The sequence below is a fragment of the Serinus canaria genome, chromosome 1 (assembly GCF_022539315.1).
Source record: "Serinus canaria isolate serCan28SL12 chromosome 1, serCan2020, whole genome shotgun sequence".
In the NCBI taxonomy this organism is placed as follows: Eukaryota; Metazoa; Chordata; class Aves; order Passeriformes; family Fringillidae; genus Serinus; species Serinus canaria.
Window position 1 is genome coordinate 44,841,417 of NC_066313.1, and position 27,984 is coordinate 44,869,400.

At 37.8% G+C, this 27,984-nt stretch overlaps 1 protein-coding gene across 1 annotated transcript; it reads right to left on the reverse strand.

Annotated features, from left to right (window-relative positions):
- Positions 1-633: 633 nt before the first annotated feature.
- Positions 634-27,678, reverse strand: MTMR6 (myotubularin related protein 6). The gene is made up of 14 exons (XM_030234366.2): positions 27,557-27,678; positions 23,519-23,635; positions 21,480-21,642; positions 20,399-20,556; positions 19,591-19,719; positions 18,431-18,565; positions 17,154-17,286; positions 12,418-12,527; positions 11,247-11,372; positions 9,990-10,039; positions 8,986-9,186; positions 8,308-8,442; positions 8,102-8,228; positions 634-6,334 (listed from the first exon to the last, which is right to left on the reverse strand). The coding sequence occupies exons 1-14, from the start codon at positions 27,578-27,580 to the stop codon at positions 6,074-6,076; spliced, it is 1,869 nt and encodes a 622-aa protein (XP_030090226.1). The 5' UTR covers positions 27,581-27,678; the 3' UTR covers positions 634-6,073.
- Positions 27,679-27,984: the final 306 nt, after the last annotated feature.

The window sequence follows — 27,984 nt, forward strand, 5'->3', positions numbered from 1 at the left end:
CACCCATACTATGCACAAAAACCATGTTTTCAGCACAGATCACAATGAAGCTGGATGCGGCTTAAGTAAATATGAGCTGTAGGAAGAAGCCTGAGCACTCTGTAGCAAGTACTACTAAAGGAGAGCTTTAGGAATAATTTTTGTCATGGTACTATCTTTACTAAGTGAGGAATACAGCTGCAGAGACCCTAAGACGACTCAGAATTAAGAATTAAAGAAAACTGTTCTTAAGAGTTAATAGAAAAGTCACTGAGAAGAGAAGCTGGCATTTTCAGAAAATCACTCCAATTTCCTAACCAAATTTATTGTAGCTGCTGAAAACACTTACCTGGATAACCAAGTATGCAGTAACAGTAACAATAAGTAAACACAGTACTCTCCTGACAGTTAAGTCCTAAATTAAGATCAGAGAAGTGCCTGTAATTACAGGGCAGCAATCAAGAGTTCTGTAACAAAAAGCTTAGCCATCTCCAGTATCTAAAAGCTACAGAAGCATTCCAGAACCTAATAAATAGGTCAACTCATTTCTGTACTCTGTATCAGGTATGATTAATCCATAAAATGAAAATTCTAATGCTTACACACAGTTATTATAAATGCTTATGTATGCTATTGTAAATATTTAATGTCCAGTTAGATTGGCAATATTAAGATCACTTTATTTTAAGCCTTATGGATTTTGAAAACACATACAAATAAAATACTTGTTACAAAATTCCATTTGCTAAAGTTTCTTCAGGAATATACATCAAGCATGATCCCAGCACACAGATAAATGACTTTTACAGAAAGCATTACATAGAGCAATAGATGTTAGTGAAACAGCCAGTCTTTCCATATATTTTACAATGAAAAATTCTCTTTTCCTTTGCCACATCTATAATTTGACTAAGTTTTTAATTTCTTTACTTAAAACAGCCACATCTGAATTTGAAATGTGTAACCAAACCAACTGTGGAAGTCAACAGGCACTCAGAAGCCCCAAAGGGGAGAGTAAGTACAATTTTTCAAGTTCACTAGTTCAGGGGTAAAAATCCCTGAGAGACAGAAAAATGCTGAACCCATTTTCTTCAATGGAAAGATGCTTGTCAAGGGACATTGTCAACAGACAGCTGTAAAGATAAACTGTAAGGCTGAAGAGCAATAGTAAGACAGAGCAAGGAAAGCAATCTGTAGTGCTAGGTAATAAGGAATGCTTGGTGGAGCAGCATCATGGGACTTCACCAAGGCTGCCTGCTTGCAAGAAAAGCACTCAGCAGAAATATATGCAGAGATACAAAGCACAAGATGTGTACGTGCTTGTCATTAACATGGAAAACAGTGTGTGCCAAAACTATAATCCCACTTAGTTATAAACAGTATGTAACTGACTCAAGAGTTAAAATACAAACAAGAATAAACAAGATATTGTGCTCCAATTTCAACGTCACCATCAGGACATTTACTACTTGAAGCCAGTAGGTTAAGAAACACAGATCCATATATATTTTCTGCTCCTCCAGTACAGAAAAGCTCAGCAATAAGTGTTTAACAGACCAGGTCACTAAACTCTCTGGGACCTGGAAAGGGATGTCAGAAGCAGTATGCCTTTAACCTTCCACCTCAAGCCCCTGAGTTGCTGCTGGACATCAGAACAGCTTTACTGCTTCTACTCTGTGAGTCATAGCCCTGCAGTGTCCTGTTCCTTGCTACATGCTGTGACACGGGTCCCCGACTACATCCCTTTCCTTAAGTCTATTGTGCGTACAGAAGTTGCACCACTGAATGATGATGCTGTGCTGATTTTCAGTGTTATTTAACAGGAAGGCAGGTCAAGCTAGCTAGATCAAGCATGAGATCACTCACACTGTTCGCTGAGGCTGATGTGAGCCTTCAGAGCAGTGGAAGAAAGCCACAGTCTCTCAGGTTATTGAAACATCCAGAGCATTAAGAAGCCCATTACATCTGACTGATGTCAAGCACCACAATAAGTAACACTAGGAGGAAAGTGTGGCATAAATGGTGAAAGCATGTCCAAGCAGACTTCAATCTAAAGATTTAATCCTAAAGGTTAATATAGGTTTCTCAACCAGTACACTTAGCCTATGATCAGCCACAGGTTTAAAACTATTAGCAAATAAACAGGAGTTTTAAAAGCAACCTTTAGGTTCTGACCTAAAGATCTATAAATACCACTGGGGGGATGATCTAGTTTGAAATCAGATTATCTTTAAACTAACTAGAAAGCAATCATGCTTACAAGAAGCCCTTATGCCAGTCACACTTGCTCCAGAACAGGGCAGCACTCTAAAGAACAGATGTTGACAGCATGTGCCCTGTGCTATTTTAACATTGAGTTTCCTTATATTATTTATATCACTTCCTAAAGAGGACAGTATTTAAGCCAAGCTACCCCAGCCCCACTTCAGCCCAGCTGTACAGCCAGTTTTGTGCTCAGGCTACCAGAATGGGAGGAGCAAGTTCTCAGAGATTTGCTGATGCGTTATGTTATTAAAAGGCCTCAGGAAAACAGCAACTAGAGAGGAAGAACACATCACCTTTCCCAGCAAAGCATTCTCCACTGTGCTTACCCTGAGGAGGAGACACATAAAACTGTCACAGATTGATTTGTGCTAGCTTTCCCTCTGCAAAACCATTCTATCAGGGCATTTGTTTCACACAAGGATGTGCAGTTTTATGGAAGGACTGCAGTTCCAGTTCTCTAAAAGGACTCTCCAGACTTCAGGCTTCTGCCCTAGATTTAGGTCACTAGTAATTGGACATGTGTAGAAAATGCACAGGCACAGTTCAGTGTTGCCTAATTAATTTCTTAGTCTGTCGATTTGGCAGTCGCCTTACAAAACAGAACAGTTGGATACTTAAAATTGTATTGAAAAATACCTTATGACACTAGCAAGCCTCCCAAAAAATAAGCCCAACTCTTTTGGTAGTAATGAAATAAATATTTTAAATTGCCTGGAGTACAAAAGTTAAATCAATTTTCTCAGGTGAGACTATCAGCTTGGTTCATTAAAAGAAAAAAGATCAAGCACAGCACAGAAAGTAGAAACCCAAAAACTTCACCTAAGGAGACTTCCTTAAGATAAACAGAACTGACAGGTGCCAAAGTCTTGCAACCTATGAAGCAGGATCAAATGTACCAACTTTCTGTCTGGGACATTATATTCCAAATCAACTGGTGAGCATACTGACCACAAACTAATGTCACAACCTGAAAGAGAGAGTTCTGCACATTATTTTAATCTGTATGAGGTGCCTTTCAGTATGTAACTGTTCTTGGAGTAGCATATTCATCATGAAGAAAAAGCTCATCCACTGAAATTAGAATTCAAATTCTTTCTGTTCCTAGGCTTCTGTCACAATTTTACAGTCAACTTGCTTTTTTTTAAAATCCTTCTTGAAGGACACAGAAGAGCCCCACTGTGCTGAGTCTTGGCCATCCTGCCAAGCTTTCTGTTGGAGCTCACTTGACTACCATCTATTCACTGCACCACAGGTCCCATGTGCTTTAGGTAGTTTTGGCTTAGGCCTAAAAGCAAATGAGAAGAGACAGATGCCTCTCTGCAGGAACTTTCCTCACTGGTGACCCTGGGGGTTGAGCTGGCAGGGCTACCTGAACTTTACAAAGTGGTTGCTCTACAAAACAGCCTTATAAAATTCTATTTACATATTAACTGAAGTAAAATATTTACTCCTGATCAGGAAGTATTGTATTTTTTGATCAAGAAACAAGCTCAGTGCCTGAGCAGTTTTATGGCATTTTAAAGGTGACTTAACATGCCTACCATGATTTAAAATAAAAACACATTGCAGTTCCTTTCCCTAAGAAGTGAATTCTGCCAATAAAAAGGACCTGAAGACTGAAATAAACTCCAAGTAACAGTACTGAAAGGGAACAGATCTTCTCTCCAAAACCCTTGTATGCAGGGGCACTCAGATGGCTGTTAAAGTAAAAACAACATACAACAATATTTGCAAAAAAGCTTATTATAATCTTTTGAGTCTATAAACTCTAAACAATAAATAGGAAAAGTGTACATGGCACACCAGAGCAGCTAAATATTAAAACAAGTACACTTGGTACTTGGTAACACTTACCTATATTGTCAGCAATAAGTTTGTTTCACTACTGTGATATAATACAAGCTTAATATACAACATGTTTTTACAAAGGAAAACCACAGAACAAATTTAATACAGAAGGTGAGGGAGAAGGGGAGACAATAAATAACAAGGCACAGAAACCTCTCTTGCTGCAACCCTGTAAGGCACCACTTGTGCAAACATGAAACTATCAAAATCTGTAATGGAGACATTCTAGATATATTTAAGTAAGTGGAATATATTTTAATTGTGACACTATGCTTATATGTTTGCAAATAAAAATGCTTATGTTTCAAAAAACAATTAGTGAAATGGGTGAATTATTAGCCAAATACAAGAATCTCAGCTGGTTTTTCCCAGACAGATCCACAAGTGCACCTTTACCTTGACCTATACTGGCCGTGCTAAGAGTCCTGGATCCAATATGGTGCAGAGGGAAATGCTGCCAAATTATGTCAAATTGTGCACACCAGTAATTGTGACAAAACACACTTCAGGGATTAGGATGAGAATGAAATTATTTTCCTTTGAAACTAAATTAATTATTTAAATAAAGATGTAAATTATTAGTAGCATTAATCTAACATAATTACGGATCTTAACACCCAAACTTATAATTCATACCTCTATTTAAGAACTGGGCACCAATATTTTTCCTCCTAATTCTCTTACCTGCTCAGAAAATCTATCATGAGACAAATTTCAGAAAACCTTCTCCCTTACCAGAAGGTTACATAGTTAAGCACACAAACTGTGAATTTCCCCCTTTTTTCTTATGTTCCATGATCTGTACTGCATCCTGCTAGAAGGAGTTTTTGTCCTGTCTCCAAATACATAAAAATCTCCAGATACTAAAATTACTTTAAATATGCACGGGTTGGACAAGTTTTTACAAGATGAGAAGGGTTTTCATGAATAACCAAAGTTTTCTTCTAATAAAACATTTAGGAAGCATTCAGTTTCTCATTAGCTTCAGACACATGACTTTTTTAAACTTGGGAACAACTTTTTCCATAAGTTTTGCTTGCATTCTTGTACCTTGAACAACAGCACAGCACACAGTAAACAATCTGAATGAACTTGATTATTCAGTTATTGGCTAGTTTTGTTCTCCTATGTGGCATATCTTATTTTACACCTAAATACCTTGCCACAAATCAAAACACTTAAGGTCAGACAACCTGCAGCTTTAATGATGCTCAATCTATTGAGCTGCCAGAGAGGAAAATCAGGTCAATCTATTATATTTTAAAGAATAGAGCAAACTGAAGAAAAAAGAGTCTCAAGTGGTAAGTTAACATTCATATAGATATTTGCTGAAAGGCTGTGCCAGCTTAGGCATGCTTCATTCTTTATATTCAGTCCTGTTTTAAGGATATAAAAGTTTGAGCAAATACAATGTAAACAGAGCCAGGTAGACTGCAGTAGTAAAGGACAAAATCATTGATCTGACAGTTTTAAGGCCAACTATTTATGATCTGAAATATGTCATACTTTTCCATGGCACTTATTACACTGAAAGTTAGTACTGGGTGACACTAAGCAAGGGAATACGTATTCATATGAGATATATACACATAGCCTCAGTTCCTAAAATAGAAAGTTCAAGTTTTCTTGTCCAAATAAAATCAATTTGTGAAAGACCATCTGTGGTTTCCTATACTGAATAAAGTAATATTACTATTTAAATCAATTTAGTGCAAACTGACCTAAGTCCAAAGACATAACATTCCTTGATTTTCAGTCACTACTTACCAAATGCCCCTATTTCTTTCAAAAAGACAACTACATCTTTTTTTTTCCCCCTTAAAAGAACAGCAAACACTTGACAACTAGCATGCTGTTCTAGTCTACATTAACAAAACTTGCTGATATACAAATCGTGCTTTGGTCATGCAGCACAGACCCATCCTGAAAATGACCCATCTCTCATTTATTCAGTCTAGAAGAACACAGTGCCAGATGTCAATTAGCAGGTCATCCTGGCCACGCCGTACTCCAAGCTGACAACGGCAGGCTCGGCTTTGGAGAACTCGGACGCAAGTTCGCTGTAGCGATTGTCTGCTGTGTTGCTGCCCTCTATGGTTCGCACGGCGTCGTTCACTGGCATCGGCGGCTGCTCCTTCTGGAAGCACGGAGGGGACTTCAGTGCCACGGGGGCAGGATGAGCCGTCTGCTCCTGTTCCTTCACAAGGACCGCATCTGACCGCCCGTTTCTCTGCTTTATTTTCTGAAATACAAGGAACAGTTACTAACAGCGGGCATGACTCTTTACTGATGATACAGTGCTTTTAAAGGAAATGTATCCCCTTCTTTTGCAGGCCAACTCAGTGTCTCTGTTACATACCCTAGCTTCTTCCCCATAGTTTACAGCTGATGCTACAAGCACTGCTGGCTTCAAATTTCTAGAAGGGCAAATTTATAAAAGACAAATAATACCTATTAATATCCCTAGAGAAGGAGAGGTTATTCCAGGCTTGGCCCTTGTTTGGTTGCTATCAAGATGGAAATACTTTCTGGAGTAGAAGCAGAGGAAGACAGACCTTGGCACTGCAGCAAGCAGGGATCTTGCAATCTCTTCAAGACCACAAGTCTTCTAGTGACAAAGCAACTTGATATCTAAAGCCCTTCTATCTTTCTTAAAAACCTTCTAAAAGACTTTTCCTTTATATCTAAAAAATGCCAATACAGTTTGGTCAAATGCATGAATACTCTAAAAAATGTCAACTAAAACACAGGAAAGGAGAAAAGGATCTACCCTGCCAGCATGAGCAAGAGAATAGGAAAGAGTAGGATGAAGGGATTTTTCAGTTACATGGTTTGGGTTGTTTGCTTACTTCGTTTTTGTTTTTAATTCAAATTCACTCACCCAATAACTGGGAGGTTACACTAGTTAACTGAACAGATTTGTTTGTTGATCTGTTTGTATTTTATTAGAACTGAGACTAAATCCAAAACACTGGTGCCTCTTGGCATCAGCTTTTTATAGACGGAAACAGCAGCAGCAAAGTCGACATCAGGATTTCAAACAACTACATCTCATGATCTCTCAAGCAACAAATGTAGGCTCAGGTGAAGTTAATATCATGGAATGAGGTTCTAGAAAATTCAATGCTGAGACTTCACTTTCCTCTTGCTTATTCTTTAGATTGTTTTTTGAATTTTATTCACCTTGCTGTTTCAATTGTATAAATTTTTTTAATATAAAATTAAGATTTGAAACAGTATTAGATTAAGTGACTTGCATTCATTACTTTACAGTAGAATCAGTCTAATAAAATATTCCCTCCAAGAAAAGCTGTACTTCCCCCCCACACCCCCCCCAACATAACATACAGGAGTTGTGTTACTATTTCTGTCCACACATAAGTATTAAAACTGATAATCAGAAAACTTCTACATTCCTTAAAAGGCATTATTTTGAAGTTTCAGCACCTTAACTGACTGTAACAGAAGTATCAATCAGCTTTTCCTGGCTGTTTACTGCAGTACCTACAAATCAATTACAAACACCTGATCTCTGGATTAAGCCCTGTCTTCATAAAAACTTTACAATGTACATCACCCATAATCATGATGACTTACAACAGCATGCACCTGCATATGACGTTAAAAGAAGGACAATACTTACTGCTTCCACTATAGTAGCTATAATAGAAATAAAACATTTTTGGTCTCCTTACTTTAGCAACACAGCTCTAGCTACATGGACACCTTATTATCCAGATAGTTTAATGTAGGCTAAGCTTCTGTGTAACTTGCCTTCAGTACGGCTTTGATAGTAGCACTTTTACGTAACAGAACTCATTAATAAAGCAGAATAAACAGTGTCTCAGAGCACTCATCATAGAAAAAAGCAGTGAAAGTTCAAGTCACCACTCACAGAGTAAGTGCTAGGCCATACAGCGGTGACATTCAGGTGAAAATTAGCAGCACTGTAACAACTATAATCTGAAGAACAAGTCACAAGGGCACACACATGTTTTGTAATACTTACAGCTTCCAGTTCTTTAATGTCTTCCTCCAGTTGTTTATTTTGCTCACTTGTATTCATGATTAGGTTGAGCACAGACTGCCTGGGATGCATACTTCGATCAAATTGATGATACATATTTCTCCAAAACCTGCACAAAACACACAGTTTTAAGTATGCAAGATAATGACAGAGCTGAAGAAAAGATAATGTATCTTATTTAAACTTACTTAAAATTGAATGATACTGTATTAGGCTCCAAAAGCGTTAGTTCTGGAGAAAAGTCTGGATTATACAAAGGATTCTGGTATTTCTTCTGTTCAGCCAACAGGAATGGCCACAAGGAATAGGTCTTCTCTTTTAGTCTTAAAACAAAAAAAGTTAGAGGTCAACACACTGACTGCAAGCAAACAAGCAGAAGATAACTGCTTATGATGTGCAAGTTTTGCCTACTTGAAACAAATACTTTTAAAATACAATGCAAGAAGAACTGATAAAAACTTCACAGAAGTTTCCCAGCTAAATGCATTAAAGATATCTTACTAATACTTCTAAATGAGTAGTCTTGAACAGGCAAGAATTGTAAGGTTACCTAAAAAGAGATTGAGAGAGAAAATGACATGATACCTCCTAACTTAAGCTGACCTACTTTGAGAGGGGAAAAAACCAAAAATAACCAGATGAGCAGGAAAACCTTAACTTTCCCTAAGAAAAAGAAGATGTGTTTTCTACAATTAAAATGTGTTTTCTAGAATTAGAAAGGCTGTCTTCAGCCTTCTTCCCTAATGCAGTTCGATAGGTTTCAGTACTACCAATCCTTCTCTACTCAAGCCTAAGTTGAAGAAGATTCTTGCAAGTTCTTAGTCTGCCAGAACAAACAAAAGACACATTACAATGTGCCTGCTTACTTTAGCTCTTCTCGTTCTTTTTGACAGTTTCCAAGGAAGTTACCAAACTGGCATGAATGGACATGTTCATGGATTTGAAGGAGGAAAGCTTCATTGTATTCAAAGGCTTGTGGAAACTGCTCAGTCAGATTCCACACGCTTTCTAAAAACTGGGTGAACACTGGCGAGATCTCTTTCGGATCACCATCCAACTGACAACATCTGAAAAAGATTCCACAAACAGACTGAAACTGGTTTAAGTTAGAAATCAAGAAAGTCTTAGCTGCAATTGTTTTTAAATGACAGCACCTTGATTTGATGCTAGCTTTGATTTGGAAATTGAGTACCTAACTTCAAAAACTGGGACAATTTTTGAATAGAAATAAGTCTCTTATTTGACCTGTTTTTCTGACTTATAAGTAATCACACATCTATATTAAGGACAAAATAGCATAACATAAGACAGTTAAGTTCCTTTGTGTCTAATACTGTCACAGTCAACATATGGAGTATACCAGCTAAAGCAAATTAATAAGCAGCAAATTCCAGCAAGGCTATTGTCATAGCTGATGACAGGCAGATCAAGGGAAAAACAGAACTCTTAACATATAAGACTTCTAAAGGTAGGTGTGACTTCACCATCAAAGTAAACATAAATGCAAAGTTATTTTTAAAGATACCAAAACTATGTGTTTCATATTGCCTAAATAGCTGGGACGTAGCTTTAGATTGGTTTTGCACTGTCTATACATCAGTGCGGACCTTGCTGCAGTCATCAACTTCTGCAAGCAAGGCACCCATAGCACTAAAAATTTACATCTGCAATATAAATCAATTATCCAATAGGTATAAACTGCAATACACTGTAGACAGCAGGAGAAGTGCCTTGTGTACTGAAAACAGCTTACTCATTGCTGAACTGGTGCAGCGTGGCTAGAAATGCAACACCTACGAGCTGTCTTTTGTTTAAGAATACTTAGCTCAGTTTGCTGTGTACACATTACTGCATCAGAGGAGTGAACTACCTGTCAGAGAACTTGTGCCCAAAGGAGATCCAGTCTTTCTCTATCAAGACCTAGAAGGTAAAAAACCCAAAATCTCATGTAAAATATTACTCAATCTTACACCTACAATATTAAGCCCACAGGTTATTGATATATTATACTTGAAATCTGAGTTGAGTAAGTTACAGTAGAAACAACTATTTATCACTTTGTAGCCTCTTTATTTTCTTGGAAGCTTTTCACAAGATTATCAAAGTACATTTGTAAAAAAACTACTAAAAAAGGTTAAGCAACTTGCTAATCAGGTAACTGATAATTTTAAGAAAAATATTGCATGACTTCTCTAGTAGGTTATTAACTTTCTATGGCAAAGAATAAGCAAAGAATAATGTTAGCACTTCAGGCCCACTATTGTAATTTACATAAAACTACATAATATATTCTTTCTAACATTTATAACAGTAAGTTTGTTCATATCAACACTATCTTCTTCTATCACTTTGGTCACACTATCAAGCACCAAAACGGACACAGAACCTTCACAGAAATTCAACCGAAAGCAATGATTAATCAAAACCCAAAAAGATCAAATTACTCCCCTAAAGATTCTCACTATTCATAACAAATTATTCCTCTTCTAATTTTTCCTCAACTTCACTTTCAGTGCTTGTAATATTTGTGGCAGTTACTTCCAAACAATACACTGAACTAGTTTATAGTTCCTATAACACCTTGCCTTGTCACTGCAGAACACTGTTGATTTTCCTAGTCTAAAATTTAGAATAATCGTAGTGAAATTCTTCTCTTTATATAAAAAGATGAAGAAATTTAGATTGCTTAGACATCTTTAAGTCTCTATGACCAGGGGAATTGCCATCTTCAGATTTTTAAAATGCTGTTTTGGAGACAACAGAAATGTTGTTTTACAGCAGCACAGAGCTGCTGTAATTTAGTGTGTGCTAACTCACATAAGCACTTTGGAATCCTTCTGTGTCATAGATAAGGGACTTACTGGGATGCAAAAGGCAACCATTGCAACATTTCTGCAGAGTGACTAAAGCAATTTGCTATTTGTATTTCACTTTTTCAGATTTTAAATATTTTTTCAAGTAGCAAAGCATTTCTGTATGACATATTTATCAATATACTGCAAATCTCACTTTACACTTTAAACTAAAAAAAAAAAATAAATTTAGTGCGTTTGCTCCCTTTCACACTCAAACATTTTACATCCTTTCTTTACCAAGGAACAATTCAACATTGCAATGGTCTGCTTACCATGAATCCTTTGATTGTTCTGTAATAGGAATCTAGCAAGAGAGCTCCAAGGGAACAAACTTGGGAAGTCCTATCCCAGCCATCTGAACAGTGCACCAATACACTTGCACTCTCAACTGCTATTGCCTGCAAAACACAGTTGTTTCTTAGTCAATGTTCTTTTCTAGACAGAATTTAAAAACTAGTAATTAAATAAAAAACCTATATTTATTTCCAACTCATACCATAGGCCATCTTATTTAACAAAGCTAGAAAAATGTTTACTATGAGGAAAAGATTTAGTAGTATCAGAAAGTAGGAATTTGTCTCTGCAGAAGTATAGAAAACTCCTTGAAAAGAAATTCCACTACCACCTTTGCATAAACTGACCTCTACAGGGGTTTCCAAATCTCTCTCTCTCCCTTACAAAACTAAATTTACAAGAAAACCTGACAATAATTGGCTTACACATTACTGAATACAGATTTTAAAAAAACAAACTACAACAACTCATCATTAAAGATACCATTCATTCATCATTATGCTACATAAAAGTAAAGGACTAGGAAATGCTCATTAGCTTCAGCTGGTGGTGGCTCAGACATTTTTGAGGGTCATCATTAGGACAATCACCCACTTTTAACTGAGATAACTCCTTGTTATTTCACCTAGCAAAAACAAAGATCCAGGTTTTTTCTTTACCCCCTACCATCAGATCAAGCCCTTGGCTTTGTAAGTGCTTGGCAAAGGCAATTGTTCCTCTGAATTATTCACAGAATCCTATTTCCTTGCCAAATGAAGTCAGCATAGCCACCTTGGCTGCTATACAATTACTGCCCCAGTTCTATTTTTCAGAGTACACTAAATAATAGCTTGTTCCATCCACCAGCAAACTGGTTACACTTTTTAAAAATACCTAGAGAACCAGGAAGCATAACAATCCCTTTGTCTCCCAACGAGATGAGCAAACAGCATTCAAAAAATCCCAGAACATTGGCTGGAATGTTTAACATCTCCAATCATAAAGAAACACATAATACTTTAACAAGCATATTAGATGTGATGTACTGGTATATAATACTAAACACCAAAAAGGTCAACTGCAGAATTTTAGACGTTACATAATATTAAGCACAATTTTTCTGGTAGGAAGTCAAATTCCCACCAAATTAAGAAGTAGTATGCAAGTTACCTTGGCTAGGAAGACAGCAGCATCCAACACAGCTTTGATGTGACGCAGCCATCCAGAATTCTCCAGACCAGACAAAAAGTCATTGACAGACAAACCCCTTGTGCCACTGACTGAAAGAAACCAAGGGTAAAAAAGCCTTAAGCACTTGTGCACTTGCCTGTGCACAAGCACCCTGCAATGCTACAAGTGCCTACACCCTGCAGTAAGAATAATTGCATGTTGTATCTAATCCCCTATGCTCTAAGTTGAGTGGTGGTTTCCTGAAAGATTTCTAATCAAATGGTTAAGGGAGGGTTACTACAAAATGTTCTCCAGTCAGAATTCAACTCTGTAGAACTATATAACCATGAGCTGCAAGAGTAAGATCTTTGTGGTTTTTGACAAAATAACATTCCAAGTAAATACACTGGTTATCCCACCAGGACCTTACTTTTGTCACCACGGAAGGCAATGCAAATGCCAAAGACTCATTGGAAACAATTAGTTCTAGTAGTAGGGAAGCAGCTACATCCAGACAATATACACAGTTCAGAGGAGTCACACTGCCAGAATTTCGTCACCTCCCCCCTGCACAAGAGAATAAAGTAAGTGCAGTACAAGAACACAGGGATGAATGAAATCCACTGAAAAATTTGTCTACCTTCACACTTGACACACTACATTCCTGACTGATCTCTACCATTCTTCCCTAACATACTTGGATCCTGTAACAATAATGTCAATTCAGAGAGCGAGGAAGAACTCAAATTAAAGGAAAGATGCTTTGCAGTGTAGCAGCAAGAGATGCAGAGGTAGACTGAAAGTTTCTCACATAGAACCAATGCACATATAAGACAGATAACCTGTTTCTTATACAATTTTGAATAACAACTCACACAATTACCTTACTATTCAAACATGACAAACTTCTGGAATTAAAAAACTCTGCTAACATAACTTCAGCTATGTGTAATTCTAAGAAAAGACACCCAAGGCTCCTCGCCACAAAAATACCTGCCTCTTCTACAGTAGAAGCCTACTTTCTACTACACTTAACAGCTAGACTTGATGATCTTAAAAGTCTTTTTCAACCTAAATTATATAATGATTCTAAAGCATTGATCCCCAAATGAAAATAAAAAGGTTTTGTAGATGAAAATCAGCAGTAGGGATACAACAGCTGCAAAATCATCTTTATCTCTGGCCATGGAAGGAAGTGAGTCAGCAGCAAAAGCAGAGAACAAAATTCACCAAATAATTCTGTGATGCAGCTTCATATTCAATCAAGTTCCTCAATGTAAGGAGGGCTATAAACTTAAATCACTGCTTCCAAGAGCTTTCCTGTATCTGCACTAGATGTTTCTCAGCTCTCAGTCAAACAAGTTTTGGTACACTCCCCACTGCTCAGGAAGATTCACAGTGCCAGGTGCTGCTGAATACTAGAAGAATGACAGGCTTCCAAATAAGTATTGCATCTCCTTTTCTAAAACCCACAGTACTTTATCATCCACAAAACTAACTAGCAAACCACAGCACAATGAGGTAATAGAACATCAAGAAACCCCAGGACAGAAGACCTACTTTTAAAGGTTTAGTCTGTAAAAAGAAGTAAAAGCAAGCTAGCTAGCTTTCCCCTGTCTTTGAAAGGCACCATTAGACAAGAGTTCTGCTTCCAAAAGATCTGGCACATGGAGAAAATAGATGAGAATGTGAGCTAGCTGAAAGGACCAAGTAATTCTCTATACCAGTGATTCCATACACTTGATCAGTCACAACAGTTCCATACACAATCAGTCACAAACACTTCCACCACTCTGTGGTAAAGGAAAGAAACGGAAAATAGTCAAGTATCAGGAAATCCAAATGTCTGCAGAGAAGGGACTGGACAGACAAAGGCATGTCCATAGGTATGGCAGTACACCTACACATTCTGTAACTTATGATTTACAGCACAAGCTTTCCAGCTAGAAAATAAACACACTTCCAGCCCTCAGCTTGTTTTTACCCAGATACTGCTGTCAAAATCTGCTTTTGATCAGAATTTTCAGCTTGGCAGAAATATTTCACAACTAGTAATTCCCTAGCTAGATTTCTATAATTTATAAACCAAGGCAGAGATAGGAACACATATGTTGAGCCCCAAGAGTCACCTTCCATTTCTGTGAATTAACATAGGCATTTTTATACTAGTTGGTGATTAAATAAAATGCATTGGTACTGGTCCAAGTCTTTTATGCTGAAAAAAAAAGTTATTTTCCAGTTCCTTCTGGTCTTTTAGAAGGTGAAAGAAGATTTATGGTACCATTTATAGTACCAGTCAGATAATTCAGCTACTTCACAATAAAAAGGATTCAAGATAGTTCAGCCTATATGGATCCCACCATAAAAACCACAAGCCCTACATGCACATGAGCCCCAAAACTTCAATGTTCCCTTGTCTGATTGTCATTATTCACACTACTAGCAAGCCTCAGACAGCATTTCAGGAGGTGACCAGACCTGCAGAGTAAAGCATAGCAGGTAGGGGTTTTTTTTAACAAATTAAAAAAACTAGATAATCCCTTGCCCTATACAGAAAACTCTACATAACTCACAAAACCCCCTCAGTTTACACACTTCCACCATCAAAATATATGCAACAGATTGCAACATCTGTTGAGCCTTTTCCCCAAACATTTTCTGCAGAAATGCTCCCTTCTTGACATACCCAAAACCCTTTTGCTTTTCCGAGTTCAATCCTTTCTGTTATGTAACATTGTAATTTAAATATATAAAAGCTGAACTTTGTATTTAGTGTCACAGCTACAAATTAAGTCTATGTGAAGTTTCTCCCATGAGTGTGGTCGTCTGCTCATCCACAGAGTCATCATGTTCATACTTAAGAAAACTATTTTAGAAAATCTTTGAACCACTGCATGCAAGATATTTAATTAACAGCTGAATCCAAAATGAAGACTACACTGTAAATCCCCCTAGCATGCTCCATGGTGTAGTCCCATTACAAAAGGATGTTGGGAAGGATTTTGTCCCATGTTCGGCTCGCCAGTGGAATTTTCAGATTCTGAAGGAAATCAGGCAGACAGACACAGAGCCAAGAAGCAGGACACACACCAAACAATGAGTAACAGTTGTTTGTTATAAAAAGCCCAAACAACTGAGGGCAGTCCCAGTTACAGTGGTGCTTGAACAAAGAGCGTCATTGGTATCACGCTCTGATTTGAGAACATCCAGTCCAGCACATTCAGGGGAAGTGAGTACACAGAAGCTAAATGGCATTTTCCTCATTTTAAGTTGTGAACCATTTTCATGGCATTTTCTTCCTGATCATCCCACTGACAACACATTTCTACAAGGGGCTGAAGAGTAAATTATTGCAGACATCCCTAATTTTAAGGGTCCTTTCTACCCCTGAAGGTGCTCGTACTTCGAAAGTAGCATTCAGCAAAACTCTAGAAAATCATACAGACTGAACAGAGGTAAAGCAACTGTGTTCATTTACCAAAAAAAGTTACGTGGAAAACAAACAACTGAGATTACTCATTATTTTGTTCAACAGTGTATAAACAAACCAATTCTTCACACAAGGAAAAACTAAAACATTATTCCATATTCTTAAATAAAGTTACAGACACATATTTAGTAAATATTGCTGATGGGATGCCAACTCAAATGGAAGGAATATGAAGTCTGTGAAGCTTAACTATGTGATGCACACATTTCTGCATCAGATATTATTACAGAGGAGCAGGCCTCTTAAAAATTAAAACAACAATCAAGTTTTATTAGCTAGTTTCCTAGAACTGAACATATTAGTAAGAGAAAGACGGATTATGATAAATCTAAAAGCTCAAGCTCAGGATCATGCTTCTCATCTTTCCTTTAGGAAAAACACATGCAGGAATAAAAAGAGAGATCCATATTATGAAAGCTCATCAGGATTCCATGCACAGTGCCTGAAGAATAGGTTAGTAGCACATTCAGGATCAATGAAAATAAAGATTACACCACTACTCTGTAAGATTTCTTGATCACTGTAACAGCATGTCTTCATCAAAATAGGCTTCCATACAAGTGTAAACCTTCTGTCTCTGGAAATACTTGCATAATTCCAGACGACAAGCACTTACACAAGTATTGTGTGTCAGATGTGGAAGCCTCACTTCGCCAGTATTCTAATCTCAGAATCCACAAAATGTCTTAAATTTTCTCTCAGCTGTCTACCTAAAAAAATATTAACAGAATTATGAACACACTTCTGCCTTTCAATTTTCTCCACCAGGAGGCAGGCAGTGGTATGGTGAAGTGGCTCACATTTCCCCCTGCCCCCTTCTCTACAAACACCTACAAGCACACAAGTGGCTCACCAAGTCAAAGAGCTCAAGTTTTGTACAGACCATATGCCCACTGTGAATTCTGTGGAACAAAGTGCCCCTTGGAGAACTGGCATTCTGTAAATGAAAATGTATCTACAGGCACACACTTGGAAAACAGGAGTCTTTCTCACTGACATACTAACAAAGCTCACTGAAGACATATGTGCCATTCAATTTTCTCAAAATAACTCCATTCAGTTGGGTTTACAGTTTGAAGGTCGAAATTTAAGGTAATTCATTACCACAGAGCACATCAAACTGGTACTAAACACAAAGCTGGAATAAACTATAGAAATGCCAATGCATTTTGTGTAACCTATTATTAAAGACTTCAGAAAAACACCCTGCTTTCAAACACGCTATTTTAGTACAGTTAAAACATACCTTCCAGGAGTTTTTGCAAGCTAGATCTCATTACATGAATATTTTCAATGCCAACAAACTGGAACCTAATGTTTGAATAGTTGTCTTCGTTCTCATAGCCCTTCCCAGCAGCTCTGTTAGCCATTGCATTAAGCTAAAAAGAAAAAAATAAAAACACTGAAAAACATTATTGGAATAAAAAAATCAAATTAAGAAACAAAAGTCAAGCAATTTCAATTGAATGCATTAGGAAAAAAACCAAAAGAACACATAGTATAAACAGATTCTAATATAGTTTGTGGCAAATCAGCTTGAAAGCACTGAAGTATAAGAAAAGGACAGTATACACCTATTAAAAAAAAAGTAGTCTGTATTTAGAGCTGACATATCTGAATAATGTATTTAGTAATTCCCATTCTCTTCTCCAGATTCCTAACTAATAAGCCTTTATTTGTGTCCAAACATTTGAGTAAAGACACTACAAACATCTCACCTACAAAGGAGAGAGTAAGACCCAGACATTTTCAGCTCCGGTGTTCATACATTTGAGGGAAATTAATACTAATTGAAAGATTTGAAGATGGATCTAAAGAGTGAGAATCTGCCACACATTTTAACAGGTAATAACATAACTTAAATAACAGAATTCAGTTTAATTAGACAGTGATGAAGTATGATGGTGAGGCACTGGAAAACACTGCCCAGAGAAGTTGTGGATCCTGGAAGTGTTCGAAGCCAGATTGGATAGAGCTCTGAACAACCTTGTCAGAGGTTGGAGATGATGTTTAAGACTTCTTCTAACTCAAGCCATTCTATGATGACCTCAAAATGCCAAAACAGTATTTCCTCCACTTCCTCGCTTTTGAGACAGTTTGTACAGATCATTAACACAGAACATTGTACTCTCCCATTCCAAAAGAAACCATATCACAGCTCACCATTTCCTGAATTTCATTTCAAACAGTCAAAATTATCTGGATCCCACTCAACTGTTCACTTCTAAACTATGATTTGAGTATATTTTTAAATGCCCCTCTCAAAGTGTAGCAGCATGTTCAGAGAATTCTAGCTGACTACTGGGACAGGTTCAACTGTCCAGCTGAACCTTAAACCTTCTTCAAGAAAGCAAGTAATCAAAACACCAGAACAGAGAGGCGTGACCATATTTTTACATTTTTGCTCATGATGGACTCCTACTTGGCTCCAAATTTTTCAGTTACATTGTATCTCTGCACTCAGGAGATATTCAGGAGGAATATCAGGAGGACAGGCTTGTCTGCAGCACCAGAAGAATGTACCTTGGGCCTGGTGTCCATGACGTACATGTAGCGATTTGAAGGATTTGCTTTACTGATGGCTTGCAACATATGCTCATCTTCCAGGCACCTGGCACTGAAACCTGAGAGAGGTTGACTGCATCTGCAAATTGCAGCCTGTCAGAAACAACAAAGAACAAATCAGCATCACTTTAATACCTGTACTTGAAGTGCTTTGCAAAATCTCAACAGACACTGAAACAAATTGTTTTATTCAGCAGACAGCACCAGCAAACTGAATAAAGTTCAGGTGTTCCAACTTTTTAAGCACATTCCTTGGAAATGCTGAAACACAGTCGCTACAACTTAAATCTAAATATTCATTCAAACAGTTTTTCAGGTTTATCTTCATGGGCAAGGTATCAGTTATATAATTGACATAAAAACTCACAAAAGTACAGACTGGAAAAATTATACTTTAGGAAAGCAAGCTACTCCCTTAATACAGAATGAATTATGAGTTGTTTTTTACTAATGCATGCGTATTTTATTATTGCAAGTGCAATTTGTTATCATCTAATGTAATTTTTGTAATGGAATTTCAATGATATGTTGTATTTCAGAAGGTAACAGGTACATCTTCCAATATTCAAATAATGATGTAGTTATGTTCAAATCCATCTAGTAACTTCACATTCATCAGAAAAATTCTTGAACTCAGCAAGGTGACAGTACACTCCCTGCCACAGCTGAGACAGGTACCCACCCACTGCAAAATCTTATTTCCTACCCTGTAGAGTTTTTTTATCTTGCAAATAATTCCTTGAAGAACTAATGTTTTTATTCTGTTGGTTTATCTGTTTGGGTTTTTTTTCCCTACCATTTTGACCTAACATATTTCATTCCTGATGTATCAAGGAAGACAGATCCCTTAAAACAAACCTATCCTCAGTTACTTTAATGTTAGTTTCTGAAAACTTTAGTAGAGTCAAGTGATTACTTAAGGATTTATTTTAAACTAGCTAGGCTTACTCCACATCCTGTTAGGCACCACTCCTGTCAGCTGTATTCAGGGTTATCCTGAGTCACACCCTTGCCATATAAGTCACTGTACTTGAACCTCCTCACCAACACTTGATCTACTGTCAAGTGTTGAGAAATACTTTTCAGCACTTTTACAGCAAAAGGAAGTCACACAATACCTCTTTATTTTTATGATAATATGACAACACTGGGAATCTTCCTTTGCTTCTGAACTTGGAGCTACCAACAATTATGGGCTTGCTTGCAGTTCTGGGAACATAAAGCTCTCTAGGATAGGTTTCACAAATCTGAAAGACACAGATACACAAAAAGGATTTTATAGGCAAGACACAAAGCCTAACCTAGTTTTATATAGTATTCAATTTGAAAGATGTAAGGTGAATTAAGACACAAAAGTTAAACATTACCATGTTACTTTATACAAATGTAAACAACTCAAAGGAGACAAGCCATGGATTAAAGTAGTACAAACTGGTATCAATTTACACAGCCAAGCATCACCATACCAGCACTTACTCTAGAGAATGCAACTCTGCAGTAGAATGTGTTTCAAATAAAATACTGAAATTATTTCCCTCATTTTTAATACTTGAAGACTACATAGTAAGATGAAATCTAATCTAGGAATCAGCCACAACACCACAACCAGCAGTGCAAAATGCTGTAGTAGAATCCTGCTCAGTTGAGAGACATCACAAAGCTGCAGAGCACCAGAATCACTGGGGCTGGGCTTCAAGCAGGTAAGCATCTCTCAAAACAATCCCAAAGAACCCATGCATTCCATGCACACATGCTCTCTCAATGAGGCCTTGGGAAAACCTTCAATCAGGAAGTTGTGAGATTGCACCCTGATTAAGGAGTTAACTCTCTCTACCTGTAAGTTTTTGCTTGTATAGCAAGCCAAGGGATTTGCTGTAAGCCGTTTTCTATAGGCCTCACCAGAAACAGATGCAGAGCAACACTTACCTTGTAATCACGATTTGCATCAGACAACTGCCAGTAATCATTTGGCACTCCCATTCTCTTATATTCTTCTGCTAGATCAATAAGCTGCCAACCTTTGACTTGCTCAGATTCATTTTGTTTTGGATTATAAGAAAAGGCATACAGTTCTTCATATTTTGCTAAAAGGTAAAGAATATGTAATGGAGAGAAAGTCTCAGGCTTCAAGATTCACAGAAGTAAGACTAAATAATAGATACTTGACCAGCCTGAAAAATCTACTCTGAAACTATCCTACAGTTAACTGATAATTACAGATACCTAGTCAGAAGTAGGTTATGAAAGTTTTCCTGAGTGTGCTTGACCTATTTCAGAACAGACATTTATTAAGTCACAAGGGTCACAAAATGAAGATTGACAAACTTAAGGCAAAAGGCAGAATTATTAAAAGACTTCACAGAATCTGAAAGAACAAACTATTTTGGGAGGCAGGAACTAAAATTTACATCTAATGACCTTAAAAAAAAGGAAGTTTTAAAAGTTTCCCTAAAAAAGAAAAGCTTTGAAAAACTCTGTTTTTCCTAGTAGGCTATTTATTCATGACAGATGACATTTTGCACTGTTCTAAACACAAGGCAGAAAATGCAGAAGACTGTACTGACACAAGTCTCTTGTAAAGCTGAACTGGTTATGAATGTTATTCTAGCATCAAAATTCCAGCTTTATTTTTGAAATTGCATTACATTAGTAACAACTGATTTGCTTAGTGGGTTTTTAATCTACAGAACACACAATTAAGAAAGACTATACACATTTATATTCACAATTACAGGAACACCACTAGAAATGCAAAAAAACACGTAGGGATCTCTCATTCTGTTAAGGAGTATCAGTGACATACAAAAGCCAGACAATGCAGCTTCTGAATTTTTATGCAGATTAATATTTAATCAAAAAATCTATTTATATACCAAACCCATGTGAGACTTTATATAATGTGTGTTCAAAAAAAAAATAAATAAAAAATAATTGGTTTACACACACACACCCCCCAGCTTGTTATCTATGCATACACTGCCAAGTCTTTTACAGCTACAAGAATTACCTGTTCTTGAGAGCTGAAGCAAAGAATTATAAATGTCATGACAATCTCTCTCTCTGGGTACAACAAAGTGAACCGTCCTGAAGTTCTTGCACTGGATGACAAGGGGGCAGCCAGAAGTAGTCAAAGGAAGTTTTTCTACTGCAGCAATGTGATGATGTAGTATCTGTGACATACAAAAACTCACAGAGTAAGCATGCTGAGGAAAATAAGAATAGCATACTACTTAGATCAGCAGATGCAAGACAGCACAGAAAATGCTGCTGAATATGGATTTTGACTAATTTTGTCATCCAGTTATAAAAAGAAATACATTTAGAAGCAGAAATACAAGAATGCCATATTGATCAGGATACTAAAACGTTTAAACTTTTGTTATTCTCTTCTGTAATTTTGAAGTGTCCTTCTGTGTGCAAAACTGAGATGTAAAACTCCACTGTAGTTGTTCAGTTTTCTTTTAACTTTGTTAACTGATAGGTTTATATCTCATTAGGCATTATCAAGACAGGGTATCTATATTTTTTAAGGATCTACAGAAACATACTTCAGAATTTTCAAACAAAATAAAGGAAGTAAGGGAAAATAATTCAATGTACTGAAGATTTCAAAATTCCAGTATTTAACAGGTACAGATGGAACAAAGATAAGAAAAACATCTCCTATATTACCTACTGTACTAGATAAACACAACAGTTTCCCAGCTAAATGTTTATAACCACTTTAACAGCACTGTCATAGCAATGGACATACAGAAGGCCTCCACAGATATATGTGTGTGGCAAATCTACATTAAATACATAGAAAGCTGTTGAACAGCTTTTCAACTCTGGGAAAAAAAGGCACAGATACATTACCTCAACTGAACAAGATGTTCCTGATAGAATTTCAATTACCTCACTGCAGCAATCAAATCCTCTTGAACATTGATCAGAATTTGACTGGCATCTGAAAACTATGCTGCCAAATATGCATTTACAAAGAGACTATCTTGAGGACATTATGATAATTATACCTGGTACTTGCATTATCATCAGAAATGCAGTACTTGGAGTATGGGTTCAATTTCCCCAAAATGAAATCTTTTAATGTAGTGCATAGGGAGATGCAAGCAAGTAATGCTTCTGAATCATGCTGCCCCCAAAAACCCAATTTGTATGAAAGGGTAACAGTTTGGTTTGTACAAAGTTGTATGTTGTATCCAAGAACAAGTAATAGAAAAATGAATTTTCTTGAAAGCACCATGAGGCACTTAGATAACCAGGATACATGAATAAGGGTAAGCAAGGAAAATACACATACAGGAAAAAAAAAATAACAACAGCCAGGGAGATGCTATTTCATCCTGGAGGATGGAAGACTTCAGGCACTTAAAGTCAGGTGGCTGGACTCCAATGGGAGCCACTGCTTGATGTCCATATGTGGGCCACCAGGGCACTAAGCACAAAAACTAATGGGAAAGCACCAGTATTGTACTTTGATTGCACAATACTCGTACTGGTCAACAAGAAGCTGCAGCCCCAACTGAAACCTTTTATTCCAGAGACAAATACTTGTAAAGAAACAGCTGCTTACTGCTCTAAAAAAGTGCATATTATCTTCAATATTCCCCAAACCTGAGATCTTAGCATTTTTGCTATCTCATTTAACCTAGACAGAATCTAATTACAAGGTAAGTTAACGCTGAAATTTTAAACCTGATGCTTAACCCGTGTATCAGTCTCCCACTCCTGCCTCAGAATTATGGTGCAAGTCAGTTATTTAAAGAAAGCCACCACACATGCATTCAGAAATACAAGTGAAAGCTACAGAAGAAATTACAACAGCTTGAGGAAAAGTCAAAATTTTCAACATGACCTGATTTCAACTGCAGCGGCGTCACGCAAGAGCATAACCTGTGAATTATTAACTTATTATGACACCACAAAGGAGAGTAGAAAAAACAGCTAAGAACATTTTAGTAAACAAAGTCAACCCCAGATCAGGAAGAAGAAATGTATCTGGAGGACCCATGCCTTTGAGCCACAAGCATTCATTATCCTTACCCACGTCTCTCTCTGGCTTGAATCTATGAATAACAGATGAGTTGCTGTAAGGTACAGGGTTCCCGTCAGTGACTTATTGCTCGTGCTGAACCTATCTAGTAATTTCACTTGCTCTACCTGTAAAAAAAAAGGGGAGGGGAGAACAAAAGTTAAGTTTGAATTTCTGTAGAAATCTAAATTCTAACTTGGAAAGGCTTTGTCAGTTGGCACAATAATTTTGAAAATGGTAGGAAACATAATACAGCACACACAAGGCTATTCAGGCCGAACTAGAGTGGTCACAAGCTTTGAGACCAACTAGTTCAAATATCCTGTTTCAATACAAAAGCACGGACCCTTTTTTTTTTGTTTTTTTTTTTTTTTTTTTTGGTTTTTTTTGTTTGTTTTTTTTTTAATAGGAATTACTAACAACTAAGCTTTTAGGCTGCTTCCCCAAAATACAGCAAACACACACTAACAGTTTCCTGGTATGGAGATGCCAGCACTGAATTAACAGCTGATCTCAGCAACATGCTTTATTAGCTGTCTGCACACTCAATGCCATAAAGATTATGCTCTCCTGACTTCCATTTTAGCTATGTACTGTCTTTTATAAATTCCCCAACTTCAAAAATCAGTATCACTATACCCTTGCCTCATAATCAAAATACATTCTTAATGAAATGTAAGCATTATACTAATAATTACAAAAAAACTCCTAGAAATTCAAGGACTGTGCTGGTATTTAAAGCAGATAATTCATGCTTGAGCCTCGCAAGGGCCAACAACTCCTTCTGGTATTCTATCAATATAGTTATCGCAATCCTATGGAAAATATTTCAAAAGAAAAACTATTTCTAGATAGCCTTTATTTTATCTGCTCCTCCCAACTCTGGGCTCCACAGAGTGCTCTATTTAAAACAAGCATTACACGATTCTTTGCGTGCAGGAACAGCAAAGGAGTGTGGCAAATGGCTTATCTCCATGCATTCCTCTATTTCTTGGCAGCACGGTCTCATTAATGCCAAGTTAAAGCTCTGTGCTACCATTAAATGCATGGCAGAACTCCAAAAACTTCCATACCAGCAAGACCAGCACCCAGAGGAGGCGACAAAGAGAGCCCACATCTCCTGTGTTGATGTTAAGCAATTTTTAATTCCTATGTACAGATGTATTTAACTACTAAAAGCACATACAAAACAGAAAAAAAAAAAATCAGGTATTTATGATCTAGAAAGGCCTAATTTTGCTTTCGAAAGTTGAAAAAACCTAATGAATACAAAACAGAATGAAGGAAATACAAATATATACTAGAAGTCAGCACTATGATAATATTCCAGATTTCAGTTTAGAAAGCAAAAAAATTGGAAATTAGATGCATCAGTACATCAAAATACATTATGCTGAAACCACCAAGACCTCAGTTTAGAGCAGCGTAAGTGAATACACCACAGCCAAAACACAGAACCCATACTGGGCAGATCTGCAGCAGTAATTGCTCCAGTATCTGTCACTGCACCTCCCCAGCAAATTGAAAAGTGCACAGAAACTGCCCCAGCTTTGCTCCAGTAACGCAACCCACAAAATCCTGGCATGTGAAGTTTCCTTCTCCTCCATGTAATAAGGCAGCTTTCCTCAAAGCTGTATTTCTATGTTAGATGAGGGCAGGCATTAGTGCTCCAACGTCCACTTACCTAGGTAAAGTCTACAAGAATTCTGAAAGCCAAGTCATAGATAAACTTTTCTTAAAGACAACTGAGTTAGATTCAGCCTCCATGAATGACACATTCATTTAAACTTGACTCAAACGAGATTAAATGGGTACTCAGCTTATTATACACTTTTTCCTTTTGCTGTTTGATTTGATTTAGCAAACTAAGCAAAGCTTTCCATCTCCAGGAGAAAAAATCCAGCAGTATTTTCACTAAAACAGATTTGACTTCAACTATGCAAACAGGTTTGATTGAAGAATTTTCAGTCTTTTCTACCACATTTTAGTTTAAAATATCCTTAAGGATACTATCAAGATTAATTGTACAACCACATATTCTTTATTTCACCACCACATTTGATAAACTGAGTTTGATCATTTGTTGCTACTTAAATATAAAACTCTCAGAAGTGACTTTTAAGTTGACCTCACTTCCTTATTCAACATAAAATCTGTCAGCCAGTTTAATTTCACAAAAAGCTACACTCAATTTCAGGTAGCTGCATGGACAGTTCTTCTAAAGAAATTTTAATTTCAACATTCCCAGCAAACTGAAGTTGGAGGAGGTACAAAACCTATTCCATCACCTTCTCCTGCAGATAACAGCTGCCCTGCACAGCAGTTAATTAATGCAAGACTGCACTGTTATTTCAGGTTTATTTCTCTACGACTTAACTAAACTGAAAAAGCAGGAATGCCACCAGATTAGAAAAAGCAGGGATGTCTCAGAAGAGCTGGCATGAGATTCAACTTGAACCTGCACACAAAGTGAATCTTTAAGACCCACAATGGAGGTTGTACTTTACTCTTCTTGCTTCCTATACCTCTAATGCTTGCCTGTACACATTTTAACGTATCTGGATATTCGATAAACCAACAGCTTGCAAAAAGCTAAGCGAGCAACACAGCTGTAACAAAAAAAAAAAAAATCACACGATTTCTTACCATGACACTGCTTTTTTAGAATGCATAATTTTTTTGGTATGAATTATAAAAGTAATCACTTCAAGTAGTAAGTCTTGTATCTTACAAATTGTGTTCAGGGCTCGTTTCTTTCTTTATTTCTATTGTTACATGAAGCATTTTTTTCCCCAGCAGGGCCCCAAAAACACAATGCAGAAATACAATCGCCTGCAAAGAATTCAGCAACCTGCAGCCTTTCTAGTCTCAGATTCAGGTCTGATACTTAAACAGATACTCTGATCATCAAGACTCGTTGTCTTTAGTCTAGCTTTTATTTTGAAAACAGCTACTGACTGTAACAATAGCATATTAAATTTCCAAACAAGGACTTCCATGTTTGTAAATAGCTGATAAAGAAAATCTTTATCTCAAATCTGTCAGCATGATGCACTAATAAAGTGCATCTAATTTCAGATTAATAAAGTGTCACTAATGGTAGTTTCATCTAAGATTTCTTTCTGTTTCACATATACACATGTATATGAAAAATAAAAGCAGTTATACACGTTTATATAAAAGTTATGTAAGTTATTACTCAAAAAATTTAAAAGCCCTTTCCTTTATGTAATTATTGGTTGTGAATCTAGTACTGGGAAATGAACTATGAACGCTCCTTTTTTAAAGACATCTATAAATCTACTTTAAAGTCAGACTAACCGGTTCAGGAATTAATCACAATTCCCAGGACCCAACAGACAGGGGCGTTTTTCAGCAACCTTTGCAGTCAGGGATGATGAGCAAGGTGAGAAAAGTGCTGTCAGAAATTTAATTCTATAGAAGCTGTGGCTTAAAAACTCACTTAAAAATTACCCACAACAAGAGAGACCTTCCTTTTCCATCTTCATTATACAAAGAAGACTAACACACAAGTCCAAAATGTCAGCTACAGCTTAGCTGACATACTTCCAATAGCCTAACATATTATACAGGCACTGACGGCCTGCGTATTTAACAACATACAATGGAATATTCCAAAAGGAGAAAACAAATCGGTTGTTTTCACAACAGATTTGCCTCCAAAACTGGAAAAAGTTGCACGGAACCATATCCAGAGCACACAAAACAACACAATCCCCTACGAGCTCGCTTCTCCTGTTCCCTACTCCACTACAAAAACCCCTACACCGGGATTTTTAGCGTCTTCCCCTTATTACAGACATAGGCCCACACTGGAGCAGCACGTCCAGAGCCCTCCACCCCTTCCAGCGGCCCGGGCCGCTCCAGAGCCCCGCGCGGGGCGGCACCAGCCACAAAACAGCCGGAGGCAGGGAAAACAACAACGCCCTCGCCCGCAGCGGACGCGCCGGGCTGGGCGGGCCCTCCAGACCGCACAGTTACCCCCGCTCCCCTGCCGCGCCTCTGCCGTGCCGCAGCACCAGGAGTACCTTGGTGGTGCGGATGTGCTCCATGGCGGTGCCCGCTCGGCCGCGGCCGCCTCCGTCCCGCCGCCGCCGCCGCCACAGACCCCGGCCGGCGGCCGCTCCGGCTGCGCTTCCGGGGCGGGGCCGCGCCGGCAGCGGGGCGGGGCCAGCGCCGCGCGCCCCCGCGCGGCGGGCGGTGGGAATGGCTGAGGGGCGGGAGCAGCTGGAGGGCAGCGTGGGAAAATGACGAGGGATAAAGAGGTAACTGTGAGGAATTTATAAGGGAAAACACGGTTCTTACTCCCGGACAGAACACGGTCGGCGCACCCGACCTCCCACACACAGCACAAGCTAAAGGGGACTAAACGGAGGGTGGAGCAGAGGGGAGACCCCGCGTCCAGGCTCAGTCGAAACCCTTGCAGAGGTGGGAATTCGGTGGTGCTTTCCAGTTG

What these genes read in the sequence shown, in the direction of transcription:
- MTMR6 (XM_030234366.2), bottom strand. Translation starts at nt 27,580, where the DNA reads ATGGAGCACATCCGCACCACCAAG. An exon ending in ATGCAAATCGTGATTACAAG is followed by an intron (nt 19,720 to 20,398) that starts GTAAGTGTTGCT and finishes TGTGTCTTTCAG; the next exon opens with ATTTGTGAAACCTATCCTAG. An exon ending in GAACAATCAAAGGATTCATG is followed by an intron (nt 10,040 to 11,246) that starts GTAAGCAGACCA and finishes TTTACCTTCTAG; the next exon opens with GTCTTGATAGAGAAAGACTG.